The following is an 18,624-nucleotide window of genomic DNA, read 5'->3' as shown; positions in this document are numbered from 1 at the left end:
CCAAATCTCTGGTCGCTGGTGTTAGCGGTTAGCGGTGTTAGCTAGCAGTGAGTGCACAGCTGGCTACATTTAAAGTAGTCCGACAACTGTGCTTTAGTTCCTTTCTTTGGTTCTTTTTTAATGATGTGAACATAGGCAAATTTGTCATTCAGTCTCTATGTAGAAGAATATATACCTTAAATTGCAGTTTGAGGTAACATGTTTTCCTATTAAAACCCCCACCCCCCAAAAAACGCTCATCTCAAACTGTTAAAATGGCCGTTTAGATTTAACTTTATGTGCAATATAAGGCAGGATACATGCTTATGGCCCATGTATAAAATAAGGTGTCCAGCTTTATATTGCACTGTTGTGTTTCTACGTTCTAAATGAACATATTTGACATTCTGATTTGAATCTTTTTATTTAATGGGAAAAAAGTGATTAATACTTAGTGAAACAAAGAGAAATGTGTTGTAAAAAAGTGCATCAACATACAAAAATTATAAATGGATCAATAATCGTTTTATAATCGAATCGTAGCCCCTGAATTGTAATTGAATCGGGAGGTTTAAAAACAAGTGCTCTTAACTTAGCACGTGACTCAACATTGGTGTTAATTTGAAATTTCTTGTTTTAACTGTCTTTGTTTTTATATGTCTATTTTTTCCTCCATGTACAGAACTTGGTAAGTAGTGATGGTTGCTTTTAAAGTGCTCTATACATAAAGTTTAGTTAAGTTGAGTGTACAGGAATATGTTTTTGTGCTTTGTCTCTAGCTGGGAGCAGAGGGTGTTGCCTCATGGTAGAGTTTACTACGTAGATCACAACACCAAAACCACGACATGGGCGAGACCGCTGCCACCAAGGTATGGCAGCTTTAATATGTTTTATCCATGTTGATTATTGTTGTGTGGGTGTACTGTTAAATTGTTTTTAAAAAAGCAAGTAGTTGAACTCATGGTCAATTGTCAGCCACATGTATATTTCTGTATGCAGAACACATCAAACTTGTGTTCCCATTATGTACTTGTATAACAGCACTTTACTTCTATGCATGGGCACAAATGGCATTGGGGACGGGGTGTGGCCTCAGTTTCCTAAAGACCGCAATCCATTCCCTCCACTTTTACAGGCCTGACATTTAGCCAGACAGGCTAAGGAGCCAGCCGGGCTCCTAGCATGGGAAATTTAGGGATCCCGACAATTTTCCAGGTAGCCCCGACCCTTTGATAAGAAATATATTAATTTTTTTCAAGTCGTATCGTCACAAAAAAAAATAATGCAGGGTTCTACGTTAAGCCTTTTTGGGTGGTGGCTCGAGAAATTGTGGCGGCAATGCCAGAACCAGCACTGTCCCTGTATATCGCTGGCTTGGTCTGATGCCTCACGTATCATAATTTGGTCAATTTACCGTATTTTTACGACTATAAGGCGCACTTTAAAGTCTTAAATATTCTCAAAAATCGACGGTGCGTCTAATAGTGAGGTGCGCCTTGTGTGTGGACCAAGGTCCAAAATCTGACTGTGTGAGATGAATTCCCGCACATATTGCTTATATACAAGAAAGGCGGACCTGACTGAGGACAGACATGAGAACATGGAAGAGTCAACTTGGTGGCGAGTGCTTTAGCCCCTACTCTCCCTCTCCCCCTGCCCCACCCCCACGTGTTCAAAATCGTGATTTGTTGTGTTCAAATTTATGCCATGGCGCTAAAACATGCATGTTCAGTGAGCATGTGTCTTTTTTTCTTTTTTGCTTGTTTTAGAGTTTAACGAGCCACTGACAAGTTAATTGATTGATTGACAGCTTTCTCCAAAACAGAGCAGTCTGCTTGCGCAGGGAGTGAGGGAGATGGAACATACTAAATGCAAAGGGGTGTCCGGGATAAACTACTACATACAGTAGTGTAATGTTTCCTTTTTTCCTTTCGTTTTTAAATGCTTTATTGAACAACATACACTTACAGCAACAGACATCGCAAAAGTCACTTTGAAGTAGTGAAAGTCTACACAGTGTAGCTAAACAGATCACACCACATACTAAAGACACCAGATTTTTCCCACGCATCACCTTTCCTTCCTTATCTCCGTGACTCAAATGCACACATCTCTCAGCCGCTGTGAAAAATAAAGTTCGGCTAATTAATGCAGAGCTTGCTATCATTCTGGGAGGCGAGCGAACACATCTTTACCAAGACTGGGAGACAGCACCGTGCAAGTTATGCTCCAATTTGTCAATGGATATTGGATGCTTGGGCGAATGCAAAAGCTGGCATCATTTCTGAGGACACAACAACGAGACTGACTCTGAGATGCCGTGTTTGATGGAGAACTTGCCCAGTTGTTTGTTTCTGATACAGAAGATCATGAGGACTATGACTGATTTGTGGATTAGGATTGATCAAAAGCAACGTGAGTACATTGTTATATACTTGAAGTACAACTGAACTCACTGTTTCCTACAGGTGGGGGAAATTTCCGATTCTTAGATGCATCGCAATTCAGACATGGACGAGTCTGAATCGAGCTACAAACGTCCACATTCCGATATATTAATATGTTAATAAAAGTATACAGAAGGTTCAAAATATTGCGTAACTCAGTAGCGCTGTACCATCATCTCCCGGACACTGGGAAGCACAGCCGCGCGCAGACAAAAACAAACATGGATGATGCCAACCTCGCCGTGAGATCCAAAAAGCTGCTTTTAATTTAAAAGCACGTTCTTGTGACGGCAACAAGATCAATCCACATTCACTGTGATCGCAGAGAAAAAACCTTATCGATCATATAAGTAGCTTGTATGGGAGCATTTTGTGTGACTTGTGACTAGTTTCTGACTTGTCAAGAAAGCTACAATCATTCAATAAAGTACCATGCCGCCTGAACAAAGGCTAAGTTCAAAATAAAGCTCAAGAAAGAATACGCTGATGCCATGCAACAGGCTTAGTACGCTCTTATTTTAAAGTTGGCCTGCATGGTGGCGTGACCGGCTGACGGCAAGCTTGACTTGCTTTCTACTCATTTCGGATCGCCTTATCGTAGTTTTTCATTGCCATTACATCCCAGCATCAACACGTCGCCATCCCGAAATCATATCAATTGATAATTTAGGGCGCTAAGAAACCTCTAGTTTATTACGCCGTCATTGTGTGATTGGTCTCCGGTGTTAGCAGCTAGTCGCTAGCTGCTAGCAATGAGTGCTCAGCTGTCAGCTTTTAAAGTACCGGTAGTCCGACAACTGTGACTTTGTTATCTTTCTTTGCCTCTTTTTCAATGATGAATAGGCTAGTTTGTCTTTCACTCTCCATGTAGAAGGAGTATGTGCCTTAAATTGCAGAGGTATTTTTCTTTCTTAAAAAAAGAAAGAAAGAAAAGATAATTAGAATCATTTCCATCCTCATATTTGACAATTTGAGTTTAATCTTGTTATCTAATGGGAACAAGTGTTTTATAAAATGAAAGGAAGACAACATTCTATTTATCTTTTTTTTTTTGCTGGTCCCAAAAATGATCTGATCCGTGATTTAAATCTGTGATCTGACCGAACCGTGAGTTGTTTGTTTGTTTTTTATCTATTGCTCCAAGTGATCAATACTTAGTGAGATGAATAGAAATGGTACCGTAAATTGAGTTCACCCGACACGGTTTTTAGTCGCCGTTGGCAAGCTGGCTAACACTAAAGCTCAGCCCTGCTTTTGAAGTGTTTGCATGACGCGTGAACGCATGGGAGCACGTTTTGCAGCCTTTATACTCATACTTGCCCCCGCTGTGGTCGATATTCTCCCAGACTATAGGAGCTGTGAAGAGCGTCTACAGCATATGAACAACACTTCACCACAAGAGAAGTAGAAGTAGGTCATTGTTTTCGGTTATAAAGAAAAAAGAGGATTGCTGTTAAAAAAACAAATCTTGGGGTGCTAATAGACTCAGACCTGACTTTCAGCAATCATATCAAATCAATCACAAAAACAGCCTTTTACCAGCTGAAAAACATCTCCAGACTGAAGGACTGCATGGTCCAAGCAGACCAAGAGAAGCTTATCCATGCTTTTATCTCCAGCAGAATGCATTATTGTAACAGTCGTCTGACTGGACTTTCTAAAAAGAATATCAGATTTCAGCCAATTCAGAACGCTGCAGCTCGGGTTCTGACCAACACAAATAGATCAGAACATATCACTCCAGTCCTTAAGGCTGGCTCCCAGTCAGCTGTAGAATAGATTTCAAAATTCTGCTACTGATCTATAAATCACTGAATAGTTTGGGTCTTGAATATATTTAAGAAATGCTGATTGAATGCAAACCTAGGAGGGCTCTGAGATCTGCAAACTTGGGTCAACTAGTGGAACCCAGGGTTCGAAGTAAACATGGTGAAGCTGCATTTAGCTGTTATGCTGGACACAAATGGAATAAGCTGTCAACAGAAGTGAAGTGAGCCCAGAGTGTAAATTCTTTTAAATCCAGGTTAAAAATTTCTTTTTTCCCCCTATACTTTTAAGGTCTTTTAACTCTTTGACTGCCTGACGTTTTCAGAAAAGGGATGCTGTGGGTGCCAGCCGATTTAAGCATTTTGACTGATCTTTCAAAGTCCACAGAAAATTTTGTGTTTGGACTATGGAAACACACATACGACCAAATGAAAGATTGGACTCTCATCTTTCATCAGAAAAAAAAGTTTGTTTCTACCTTATTCCGTTTTTCAGTAATCAACAATAGAAAATGGTTAGTTTCACCCAAATGTTCTGTTTTGAAACAAAATACGGAGAAATCAAGCTTTTTGTGAAACTATATTTTTTCATGCACTCTAGTGAATTTGACACCTTTTTTTTCCATGAATGATGCCACAAACACCTAAACAGTGCTTTACTTCTGTAAAACACTACAACCAACAATGAAAAAGTGTTCTTTGATAGCAAAATACGTTTATTTACATTCAACAGTGTAACAATTTGACAAACCAATTTGGCAAACTATTTACAAATGTGTGCAACCGTGGTACTATTTACAATTGTGTGGATGTTTCAAATACAGTTTTTCTTTTTGTAACACTTCCCTGCGTGCAAGGGGACGCAGCAGGATTTGCACAACAGATTAGTTTCACTGCGATTGCCCCTTCGCGTGCAGACGCTACACTTTCTTGCTGGCTTTTTTTTCTCCGGGGAATAGCAAGTATATACAGTACTGCAGTGTGTGTTTGGCCATGTTGCCATCAAGTCTACTCTCAGGATCATGATACGGTGGTGTTACGTCTGGCTTCCACATGTCCTTCAGTTCCTATACCGGGTGGTAAGAGATGTTCTGATTCATCTTATCCGCTCCATTCATGGTGGCATCGTAGTCCATAAGCAGTGTCTTCTCCGTGATCAGACTGTACCCACTCCTCCGATGAATATGCATTGGACTCGGTGTACTCTTCATCGTCCGATTGAACGTCCGCCTGTGCAGAAGTGCTCGGTTGTGCTCCGCGTTTTCCGGCGTTAGCATCGCTAGCCGGTGAGGCTTTATGACGTGATCATAGCCGCCGCGTCAACGCTTCCAACTTCGGCGTCAACCTCGGAGTCACCATCATCATCATCGTCGTCATCAATGTGCTCTTTAGCATTGGTCGATGCGTTTCGTCTTTGAAAAAAATGCTCAAGCGTGAGCTGCTTGCAACCGGTTGCCATTTTCGCTTCCTCAGTCATTCTCCCCTCAACACTCTAGCTCCGCCTCACGTCTTCTACTGACGCCTACCCAATCTTGTCCAAAGAGAGTCATCACTGCCATCTAGTGCCCAAAAATAGGCATTATACTAACTGGATCTGCTTGATACTTTCAGCACAGCTGGCCAAGGCTTTCCCCCACCCGTTTCCAAAAAAAACCCCAAAAAAACATAGATGTTCTGATTCATCTTATCCGCTCCATTCATGGTGGCATTGTAGTCCATAAGCAGTGTCTTCTCCGTGATCAGACTGTACCCACTCCTCCGATGAATATGCATTGGACTCGGGGTACTCTTCATCGTCCGATTGAACGTCCGCCTGTGCAGAAGTGCTCGGTTGTCTTTTAACATCTTTGGCGGTCCTCCGTAGGATTTTACTAAACGTAATTTAACGTTTTTGGCAGTCAAAGAGTTAAACAATATTAAATCATGTTTTTTTATTATCTTAGAAATGCTTTTTATTCTAAATGTTTTAAAAATTTGCTTTTTAATGTTTTAACATTGTCAATGTACATTCTTTTAGTAAATTTTGTAAACTTTTTTTCTCTGCTTTGCTTCTGAATGTTAACTGCTGTGTTTGTTGATACTTATAGATGTTTTCTTTCCTTGTGTAAAGCACATATATATATATATTTTTAATGTATTTATTTATTTATTTATGTATTACCAATAAACTATGGACATCAACAATTTGGTGTGACAAGGAATGACACATCTTGCATTCGCTCGTGATTTTCACTCTGTGATTTTACTGTTGAGACATGCCTAACGGGAAAAGAGCGGGGGAAAAAAGAAAGAGCGGAAAAAGCCGAAGAGGCTGAAGAGTTAAAGACTTCTCTTGCTTAACTCTTTTACTGCCAAGGACGTTAAATGACGTTTAGTAAAAACCTACGGAGGGCCGCCAAGGACGTTAAAAGACGTTCTCCAATTTTTTTTAAATTTTTGGGGGGAAACGGGTGGAGGAAAGCCTTGCCCAGCTGTGGTGAAAGTTTCAAGCAGATCTAGTTAGCCTAATGACTATTTTTGGCCCCTAGATGGCAGCGATGACTCTCTTTTGACAAGATTGGGTAGGCGTCAGTAGAAGATGTGAGGCGGAGCTAGAGGGGACAATGGCTGGGGATGGGAAGCGAAAATGGCGACCGGTTGCAAGCAGCTCACGCTTGAGCATTTTTTTCAAAGACGAAAAGCATCGACCAGTGCTAAAGAGCACATTGATGACGACGATGATCATCATCGATGATGATGATGGTGACTCCGAGGTTGGAAGCGTTGACGCGGCAGTAGAAGACGTGAGGCGGAGCTAGATGGCTGAGGAAGTGAACAATGGTGACCGGTTGCAAGCAGCTCATCGACCAATGCTAAAGAGCACAGTGATGGCGACAATGATGATGATGGTGGCTCCAAGGTTGACGCCAAAGTTGGAAGCGTTGACGCCGAAGTTGGAAGCGTTGACGCGGCGGCTATGACCACGTCATAAAGCCTCACTGGCTAGCAATGCTAACACCGGAAAACGCGGAGCACAACCGAGCACTTCTGCACAGGCGGACGTTCAATCGGACGATGAAGAGTACCCCGAGTCCAATGCATATTCATCGGAGGAGTGGGTACAGTCTGCTACTTGCTATTCCCCGGAAAAAAAGGCCGTCAAGAAAGTGTAACGTCTGCACGCGAAAGGGGCAATCGCTATGAAACGAATCTGTTGTGCAAATCCTGCTCCGTCTCCTTGCACGCAGGGGAGTGTTACAAAAAGAAAAACTGTATTTGAAACATCCACATAATTGTAAATAGTACCAGTTGCACACATTTGTAAAGTTTGCGAAATATTTTTGTCAAATTGTTACACTGTTGAATGGAAATAAACGTATTTTGCAATCTAAAAACACTTTTTCATTGTTGGTGGTAGTGTTTTACAGAAGTAAAGCACTATTTAGGTGTTTGTGGCATCATTCATGGACAAAAAGAAGTGTACAATTCACTAGAGTGCATGAAATAACATCGTTTCACAAAAAGCTTGTTTTCTCCGTTTTTTGTTTCAAAACAGAGCATTTTGGTGAAACTAACCATTTTCTATTGTTGATTACTGAAAAACAGAATAAGGTAGAAACAAACTTTTTGAGAGATGAGAGTCCAATCTTTCATTTGGTCGTATGTGTGTTTCCATAGTCCAAACACAACATTTTCTGTGGACCTTGAAAGATCAGTCAAAATGCTTAAATCGGCTGGCACTGGCGGCATCCCTTTTCTGAAAACGTCTGGCAGTCAAAGAATTAAATAGAGAATGCTATTTATGATTTATAAGAATGTGTTGGAGGTAAAGAAGGACATGGAGCTACTTCGGGAGATCTTGAAAGAAATGCAACAGCTGCGCAGAGATTTGGAAGAAAATGATTGGTGCATTGTTGTTTTGTAATGAAGACTGGATGAACTGGAGCAGAATGCTCGCATGAATGATGTGATAATTACTGGCTGACACAACAAGGCTGTTTTTGGACTCAGACGCAGAGGAAGCGGTGGAGGGTAAAGCAGCTTTTAATTAACAAAAGAAAGAGAGGGAGAAAATAAAGACTATTCAAACATTAACTGAAAGCGCTCCAAAAGGGAGGAAATTTAAAACTACATTCAAAAACAAAAATCACTCTATGACTAAATAAAACTAAGCTATACAAAATTACAAACAAAGGTTCTCTCACGAGACAAGGCAATAAAGGCAACAAGGCAATTGGGTAACAAGGCTGTGGTCTATGGCAGGCTTCAGTGGCTCAAACGAAAACACTTCGGCACATGACAGGGAAAACGCAGACTATTTAACACATGAGGGTAATGGGGAACAGGTGGAAACAATCAGGGATCAGGGTTGACACAGACACCACACGAGGAAGGGCAAGTGACCTGAAACGAGAGGAGTCAGACTTTTCACAATAAAACAGGAAATGACAAGACACCCTCACCGCGGTGTGACACTGGCATAAAAATCAAGCCGCTTATGCACGCTCAAGCTGCGGCCAGGAGAAGTAGAGATGATCCTGACCTAAATTCGGTAATCATGACGGTGGAGGAAACTAGTGATATCCCAATAATTTAAAATTACTGTAAAACCTGAGAACATCAAGCTGTGATTCCCACTGAATACAGAGGGGAAACAACCACTGGCTGTACTGATGAGATTTACTGATCAAAAAGAAAAATAACGCTCTCCTGAAGCAGGGTCCAAAGTAGAAGAATAAGGACGTTTATATTAATGAAAATCTCACAAAAAAAAAAATGCAGATTTTGCCAAAAAGGCACATCAAAGAACAACGGGCTGATTGGCAATACTCTAAAGACCAACTGCAAAATCTTCATCAAAACAAAGAAGCTTTCGCCAGAGCAGATGAAGTCAAGGGTGGAGGAGTAGAATACACACAAAAAAAAAGAGTAGGAAAAAAAGCGGAGAGGGCTGAATTTGAGAGATAGAGGACCTGAAACAGCAGCTTTGCAAATGACCCACAGTTGGCCCAGTTGTAACAATTAACCCAGGTGGAGATGAAGTACTGCAGAGAGTTGTCACACGGCTTCCAGGAGTTTTTATTGATATATTAGAGTACAGACAGGTTTCTCCTGGACCATCTCACCCAAACCGAGCCAGAATGGCGTACATGCCAGAATTGCCGACAAATGCCAACAGACCTGGAAAATAAGTGTTGCAGGCAAGATCCTGCAGGTTGTCTGAGTAGATGTGCTCACATGGAGCTGTACTGCTTGTGTAGGAGCCACATGTTATTTTTGCTTTTATTTGCGGTAGATGACCACAGGTGGCAGTGTAGGCACTCTCCCTCCCTCCCTCCCTAATCCTTTTAAACACAGGTGTAGGTGATTAGGTTGAGGGAGTGGAAGGTCATGCATTTTTTACCACTCAGTCAAACACTCGCTCATACATACACTCATACATTAATTTCACAAATAGTATTTCAGTTATAAAGTTAGCAGCATAATTTGTCAAATTTTTAACATTGAATCATTGAAGCCATTTTTTTGTGGACAAATATTTGTCGAGCATGTCAAAAACATCTCCCACATCCATCCACGGCGGCTACAGGACCTAAGGTTAGTTGCTTCAGCTTGGATGAAGGAGTCTTGCGTTTAGCTAGGCAGACATGGAATGCCATTTTGGCTCTGCGCGACAGTCAAGACCCTGGATCTGACAAAAGGAGTATCGATACTATGCATATCAGCAGTTCACAATCTGGCAACATGGATGTCAAGGCACAGGCCAAGCCATTGTTTTGTGATTCCAAGCTGTTGCGTTTGGAGGATAAGAGAAAAATACCCGGACCAGTTTGGTGTTTATGTTGGTTATAAAGAATCCCCCTTTAGGGTGAACTAGCATGCCATTTAAAAACAATTTAATAAACAATGTTTTTACCAAGCACTTGTTACATTGCAGTTAGTTCACTTCTATAACATACAGACCTGTTTATTTTGCATTTATAAAAAAAAAAAAATTGTTGCTGTGTCCTCGAATTGCTGTCGGCCTCTGTCTAGCAAGCAACTGGCTATGAATTGTTGGCAGTACTGTCTTTTTTTTTCAATTATTATTTTCTGGTAGATTTTTAAATAGCGTTTTAACCTTTCAACCACATGAACAGCCAATTGTGGGTCATTTTTCATACCCAGCCCAGCACTAACCCCGGGATTACATTGCATGCGTGTGCGTTGGGTCTCCGCTACGCTGCGTCTTGACTGCGTGCTCCAGACACGTCAATTTTATGGACAAAACTCCCTGGCTGCGCACAGCTGCGGTCCGGCATCTCCGTCGCCGACAACTACCCAACGTATCTCGCGTGATCACGCGCGGTAATGTGGCATTAAAAACGACAAACACACAGAATGTGTGCTCAACAGAGGAGCAGAAACAGCTTCTACTATGACATTCCTTAGAGCATCAATTTTTAGGCTGTCCAAATAAAAAGGATGTGCCGTGTCATATATAATCCACCTCCATTGTAAATCTCTCCGCATCCATGTTTGCTGCAGTGAATTAAGCATTAATTAAGCGTTATGACAATTTGCCGACATGATTGCGAAATAGGCGAGTATTTTATTTTGAAAATGAATCCGATTTTTTTTCATTTTGAAACAGCATCGGTTTTCCTGACCCGCTTGATGTGTTCTGTGCTAGTTTGCCATTTGACGGATGCCAATGGATGCGCTGTGCGGCAAAAATTGAAAATTGGTCTATCGGTGCGGCGGGTTCCGGCACGACGCAACTTGTCCGCAGTCAACAAGCTGATAGAATGGAAACGAATCGGCTGCGCCGGCGGAGCGGAGACGCAACACACATGCATGTGGTGTTATCCTGGGGTAAGCGTTCTCGTTTGCTCAAATGCTGGTCCGATGTTAATTCTCCACTTAACGTCTTTTTGTGCACTCGAATACACGCTTCGTTTGTTCTGTTTTCTTGGAGTCTGAGTTGAAGTTTGGGCTGTGCTCAAAGCCGGCCCCTCGTTTGTTGTAGTTTCCATTTGGGATGCGCCGATCCGATACGTAGATTGGGTATCGGCCCAGATATTGGGGAAAAAAAAAAATCTGGTATCTGTCAAAATGGTCCCGATCCACAGAGGCTTATCTAGGTGAAACGGGGATTGGTGAAGTAAATAATATTTCACCTTTGCTACGTTGGCGCAGCCAATGTCTGTCAAAATTGCACTGGGGGAACATCAGAAGCCATTGGGCAGGAAGGTGGGCCCCGCGTCAGCAGCACGCGAAAGCCGTTGGCAGCGAGTAGCTGCCTCCTTGACCTCCGCAAGAGAGAGCGTGGGCTGGTTGGTATCACCGCCGGCCAAGCGGGGACCTCTGCGAGAGAGAGCGGTAGCTGGTTGGTCTCACCGCCGGCCAAGCGGCGACCTCCGCGAGAGTGAGCGGGGACTGGTTGGTATCACCGCTGGCCAAGCGGCGACCTCCACTCTTTCTCTCACAAAGATCCACAGGTGTAAACTGAAATGTTTTTGGAATTATGTCTCTATCTGCTTCAGGAGCCGAGATATCAATTATTTAGTAGGCATTGACTATATTGTTGAATATCTAGACTCAAAAGTGACCCACAGGTTTTAGGCTATGTTCACACTGCAGGGCGTGATGCCCAATTCGGATCTTTTTATGGACTGTTCACGTTACAAAAATAAATGCAACTTCAATGTGAACGCAATGCACCCATGATGTGACTCACATGCGCAAAGAGCACACGTCGAGTGATGTGCACCCAAAACAAACTACGTCAAGTTGCAAAGTTTACGTAAATAAATATGGCCCGACTTGACGCAACGTTTTCCCCCCAGCCAAGCTGCCGAGGCAAGCGACCTTTATCAGTGCCATATGCAAACTTAGCCATATACAAACGCGCACTCCTCATTGGTGGGCTGGTGGACTCCTTTCGCGGACGTGTTAGGAGTTGGATTTCTGTGTCTTGCCTCTATTAATTATGCAAATTAAGTTGTGCAAACGCCCGTTCCCGATTGGTGGACTGTTTTCACGCTCGATTATGCTTGGCTGCTGTCCTCGGCTTCCTTGAGCGTCACTGTTAACAATCAGAGCAGAAACCCGGCGAATAGTTTTTTTCCATCTCAAGCGAGACTGGAAGAGGTAGAAATATTTTGGGAATATGAGGGGAGGCTCCTCGATCTCTTCATTTCATTGAAGATGACGTCGTGTCATTGACGTGTGTGATGAACCGTCTGCAGGGCGGAATTTCTACTCTCGCCACAAATGTCAACTTTATGCTTCATGTTTCAAGTGTGATTAAATTAAAAACAAATAAAAAATTAACACTGTTACTCAAAACAGCTTTGTATATATTCACAGACGTCTCAGTAGTCTCCCTTCAAAGCACTCTCTGCCACCCGCGCAGAGCGCATACCAGGCTTTTGATGACATGAATCGGATGCGTGCGGATGAGCGTTACATACATATCCGATTTATATCCACAAACGAAAGAGGCCCAGGTATGGTGTGAAAAAATCGGAATCATACCGTTCACACTGCATGGAAAAAATCAGATACTTGTAAAAAAAAAAAAATGGAATTGAGCTGCAGTGTGAACGCAGCGTATGAGTATGCAAATCCACGGGTGCCGAACCGCGAGTATTCGGAGGTTGACTGTATTTCTTTCAAGTACTTTATACAGCATTGATTATTTGTGGCCTTGCTCTTTTTTCCTTTTTCCCACACACGCATACTTTTTTTTTTATGAACCTTTTGTTGGTCTTGGTTTGTAATTGAAACTTTGGTAAAGCGTCCAAAAAAACTTCCCTACCTCCTCAGCTGGGAAAAGCGTGTGGACCAACGAGGGAGGTTCTACTATGTTGACCACAACACCAGAACCACCACGTGGCAGAGGCCTACAGCAGAGTCTGTGCGCAACTATCAACAATGGCAGAGCCAACGCAACCAGCTGCAGGGTGCCATGCATCAGTTCAACCAGCGCTTCCTCTACCAGGTAGTCCAAGCCTTTACCAACTCTCCCTAAATTACTCCAATAAGTCCATTCAGCCAGCTATCCATTGGTTGATTCATGGTTGTGAATTTTGGCAGCTTTTTGTTAGAGAAAAGTAAGTTTGCAAAAAGTAATGAAAATATGAACAATTCAATATGTACATTGAGGGGAAAAAAAGTTCACCTACAAAATGAAAAAGCAATAAGAGGTCACATATGAAGCCACACACACATTATGTATATACATACATATATATATATATATATATATATATATATACACATACATATATACATATATATATATATATATACACACACATACATATATACATGTATATATATATATATATATATATATATATGTATGTATATACATAATGTGTGTGTGGCTTCATATGTGACCTCTTATTGCTTTTTCATTTTGTAGGTGAACTTTTTTTCCCCTCAATGTACATATTGAATTGTTCATATTTTCATTACTTTTTGCAAACTTACTTTTCATACATACATACATACATATATATATATGTATATATGTATGTGTATATATATATATATATGTATATATGTATGTGTATATATATATATATATATATATATATATATATATATATATATATATATATATATATATATATGTATGTATATACATAATGTGTGTGTGTGTGTGGCTTCATATGTGACCTCTTATTGCTTTTTCATTTTCTTCATCCCCCCACCCCAGTCATCCCTCTCAGTACACTGTACCTCGTCTGTTTCTTCCACATTTCTCTAACATCCTGCCCAACCAACAGGAATAAGGCTCCCTAACAGCAGCACCTGAATCAGCCCTTTGTTTGATTACTTTCTGTATAGAACAGAAAACTCCCTCATTTCGACTTGGCTGAATGTCAGCTTCAGTCATGTTTACACACATCCTGTCTATGCTCATATTTCCACAAAGCACATTTGTAACAGTTTGCAAACTATGCTTGGGCCGGAATCATAACTTTTTTTCTTCAGCAACTGGGGTATGGCCCCACAAATTAAAAGTTATACTAGTGGATTTTCATGTTAAAAAACAAAAACAAAAAATGAAAATTCAAACAGTGTAGATATATTAAGTTAGAATAATTTATGTATTAGTTTGCATTAACATAACCCACAGAAGGAGAGGGTTGCTTAGTAAACGATGTCAAAAAGAGAGCGCTGCCGAGTACTGCACTACAGGTGAGCCACTCTTTCTCCTGCAGCGACTTCTGTTTTTCTTTGATGAGAGCCCCTCGAGCGCTTCCACTTTTTCACTTGCATTCTGGTGGCCGTGCTAAATACTTTAGCTAATTTTAGCACTACTGCTATCAACAGTTTTAAACAATTAAACACTTATTACTATCTCCAGGTGAATAAAGATTTGTACAGGACACCGTGTGTGACTTTTCAGTCCGTTCCCAAAGCCGATTGGCTGGTGCAAAAATGTTTTATTTATTTTTAAACGTTGGTGAATATGTGAATATGCTGATTTTAAGTGCGCCGCACCATGTCCCTCTCCAAATAGCCTACAAGTGTGTCATCCGCACTGGACCGCACAGCACGCATCCGTGCCCGCCGTTGCAAAGTACTGTACATTGACTATAAATTGCAATTGCACCGCCAGAAAATGGTCAGTTGTTCACCCCGCGTTTGGTGTTTAAAGTGAATGAGATATGAGAAAAAGTCACCCTAAAAGCATTTTTTTTTTAAAGAGTACAAGTACAAATAATTTGATTTCAATGATTACTTTGGTAAAAACGCGATTACAAGGGCTTGTAAAAATTTGATATTTTCGTGAATTTCTAAAATATGGCGGCTCACTGGCGACGCCCCCTTTTTCCAAGCCTGGACACGCGTGACGTCAGCGGGCCACACATGGGCAGGTATAGTTGGCTAAAACGGATAGTGAGGTGCTTTCTGACTCGACATCAAGTGTAGAGTTGTATTGTGACATTGCCGACGACGAGCAGTCTTCAGGCGAAGACATTTCAGTCCTGGAATGTATCCACCCGTATCGGTTTGAGCCGTATCTAGATGAAGGTGCTGGTGCGACTTCGGACTCTGAAGGTGGCCGTGACGACATCGGCAGGCTCCAGAACACAGAATGGTAAATCTTACTCTTTATTTTAAAATGGAAAGTATGGACTAACAATGGTGTTTATATTTTCGTATGGGTGTAATAGCAAACGCTTTGTGGCCAAAATGTAACTTTTAATCCATCCATCCATTTTCATAACCGATTATCCTCACAACCGGTACACTCAAATGATTATTTGTGCATGATTGTTATTTATGCTTTACTTGTTACAGTTAAAAGCTAATTTATATTGGTAGTAGCAAAATATAACTTATTCTCCAATTTAAAATGGAAACCATGAACTAAATGCTGCTTACTCACCTTCGTAAAAAGTGAAGCCACCACTGCCCTTTTTACATTGCCACATGCCAATCTCTGTGAGACTCAATTCACATTAACTAATGGAAAAAGGGTACAACATGGATTTTCGAAATTAAAGTGACCTTATACACATCAGATGCATGACACTTTTTTTTCTCCCGAAATATTTGTAATAGATAATGCAAGTATTTATCAAATAATGAACACATTCTTTGTAAATGTTAGAAATGGCAAAAAAAAAAAAGTTGACTGTGCTTTTCAGGTGTTTCTGTGGCAATTGTGTAGCAATGGCAACAGTGATGGAGAGCATTTGCTGTCACGAACAGCAAAAGGTCGAGGTCAAGTTGTCGGAGTCTCAGCAGCAGATCCGGTGTATCACCCATCACTGGGCGTTTGAAGCTGTGTGCCTCAATGTGGAAGTCCTGCTTACCAACAACACTTCCGAGCCGATTTTGGAACAGAGTAAGTATGATGACAGGTTTTGTATTTTAAAATAAGATGAATAATTTAATATGGATTTTCTGTATTTCCAGGTGTAAGAGGTACACTGCCTACAGTTGGTTCATCCGCTGGTGAGGGTGTGAGGGTACCGATTCCTTCTTGTGCAGTGTCACTAATAAGGAGAACATTTCCATCCAATGACAATGACTACAAATGACAATGACTATAAAGGATACCTCGAAATATGATATAAATAAATACAATTATACAAAAGAATTACATGCCTTTTTCTTTTCATCCAAAGTATAAATTAACAACTAGAGAACAATCAGTTATGCGTATAAATTTACAATTTTATTTTACAAATGTAAAACTTGCTGCTTGCGGGTTGTCACTCAAACTATTCAGTAAGCCATCTCCCACACAGTCATCTTCCAAATATGTTACCTGTGTAGCAGTTTCCTTTGACTCATACTCCATAAGCATCTCATCCACCATCTGAAACAAAGTTTGAACTGTTTTAACTTGGGCATGATACACAATACATAATACACAATAAAATTGACAACAAATAAAAAATTTGCAGTTCCTCATTGTAAATTGGTACCTTTTTATTGACTATATTAATTTGACAGTGGTTATTTTTGCCGTGAGCTGCTAAACTAACCCTGCTTTCACGTACTAGGTATGGGAAAGATGGACCTTACCACTCGGAAACTCCTAATTACGACCGAGTTCTGTTCATGTGATTGTGTTGTTATAGCAAAATTGTGTATGCTACGTAATTGTGTAGATTCTAAAAGAAACTGCTGTGCTAGCAGACGCTCTTATAAGTGTTAATATTTCTTGCCATTCACAAATCCTTCGGCGCACCCCGCCATGTTGAGACTTTGAATAGTTCTCTCAACTCGGAAACTCGGGTATCAAAATAAATTCCCATTTGTCCAATACAAAATACAGCATGAGGGGGTGTTCACGTGCAATTTTCTACTCTACGTGGTATTTACCATAATTTTGATAGCACAAGAAGGCAGCATAAGTGCTCTAACTTTCTAGATTGTAGTTCTTACCCGTTTTCTTTCTCTTTTTATAATGGCTGCCGCGGGTGCTGTTACAGTCGATGTTGTTCCCTTCTGTTTGCTCCTTGGAAACAGAGTTGGCACAGCTGTTGGCAAAAGCACGGTTTTGTGTTGCACATTATAGCCCTGTGACTGCTTCAGGGCCAGGAGCCGGTCAAACGAGTCTTCATTGAAATGTGCGCTGCACAACACCGACGTTGGAGTGGGCGTCCATTTATCTCGAGTCTGTTGTACTTGCTTTGTCCATTTTTGGTGAAGAACTGCGTCTTTGGGGAATCGAAAGACGCTGGCCAGGTTTTGCGCGGGTAATTTAAAAATCAAGAAATACTCAGTTATTATGTTTTAATTCGATGAGCTGCTCATTTTGTCGTGTATATTATATGTGTATGTTCAAAACAGCATATTAAAAACTGTCCTGAGCTGTCCCATACACTTAAATGTACCATTTGCCAACATGTCTCTAATGTCTGTGGTGTGGACGCGTTTCAATTTATATTGTGCTTTGTTAAAATACCCATGCTAAATAGGCCTAAATATTTTAGAATAATATTATAATTTTAATTAATTATAATAAATGCAATGATAATGAAAAAATTGGCATAATTTTTTTTCAGCGTTTCGGTTTTCGGCCAAGTATTTCTCATTTTCGGTTTTGGCCAAAAATTTCATTTTGGTGCATCCCTAGTATTTTCCCCCTATGCTGCCTGGGATTTAAAGCACTCTTATAGTTGTCTGTACGGTATACCCCTTTTTAGGCTCTGAAACATTGTTTCCGATATTCACATATCCCTGTCGATATACTGCTGTTCTTTCATTTCCTCCCTTTTGAGTGCCCGAGCAGCAATCGCTGCGAGGTCCCTAATGTATCTGTAGAAATTATTATTAGGGCCTGAACAGGGACCACTTTATTTTTCATCTATAGTGGTAGTGTCACCTACTGGCAAAAGCAAATACATGTTTTTTTTTTTTCTTTGATGTTTCTCTCTTAGCAAATGAACCACATTAACCTCATATTTGCACGGAAGAGTGTTTAGGCCTTCATGATGTTGAAAAGAAAACTTTTCATGAAGCACTGCTGCTGTGGCAATACATTGTTTGTCAAAAAAAACAATGATTTTGAGGGTGTTAACATGCATGAAAACTCATCCAACTATGCACACATTACACCATTTTTTAAATCCATATGTAAAGATAATAAATCTTTGTCAATTAAAAAAACAAAAACAATATGCCAGTACCCCAAAGTAGCCCTTTATAGCTGCTTGCAGCTCTAGTTATTTATCTTCTACGAAATTAATCAAATTTTTTGGGACCTAAAGATTTACGAAAGCTCACCAAACGCCAAATGCCTCCCAATTAAAACAAAGCCCTCCGAGCCACAACATGAAACGGACGTCGGAATTACAACTGGCCTAAAATCGCTATGTTCATGATTGAACTAGTTGAATGGTACCTTTGCCATGGCCTGAGGGAGTCTGTATCATTTTTACTGGCACTAAGCAACTTTGAGGAGGATGGTAGGAACACTGCCACTCACAAAA

The 18,624-nt window shown here is 40.8% G+C and overlaps 1 protein-coding gene and 1 long non-coding RNA gene across 2 annotated transcripts in view; both read left to right on the top strand.

Moving 5' to 3' along the window:
* Positions 1 to 18,624, top strand: part of wwp2 (WW domain containing E3 ubiquitin protein ligase 2) — a 145,248-nt gene that overhangs the window by 78,808 nt on the left and 47,816 nt on the right. Inside the window, exons 9-10 of the mRNA XM_077567937.1 lie at positions 759 to 848; positions 12,983 to 13,157. Of these exons, the coding sequence (XP_077424063.1) occupies positions 759 to 848; positions 12,983 to 13,157 (265 nt within the window). The remainder of the gene's footprint in view (positions 1 to 758; positions 849 to 12,982; positions 13,158 to 18,624) is intronic.
* Positions 13,842 to 16,280, top strand: LOC144053466 (uncharacterized). Its single transcript, XR_013294434.1, has 2 exons — positions 13,842 to 16,025; positions 16,097 to 16,280. It is a non-coding gene; the product is annotated as an uncharacterized LOC144053466 (long non-coding RNA).

The sequence above is a fragment of the Vanacampus margaritifer genome, chromosome 6 (genome assembly GCF_051991255.1).
Source record: "Vanacampus margaritifer isolate UIUO_Vmar chromosome 6, RoL_Vmar_1.0, whole genome shotgun sequence".
NCBI classification, from domain to species: Eukaryota; Metazoa; Chordata; class Actinopteri; order Syngnathiformes; family Syngnathidae; genus Vanacampus; species Vanacampus margaritifer.
Note: the sequence above shows the minus strand (reverse complement) of the source record. Positions and strands in the feature narration are given on the sequence as shown.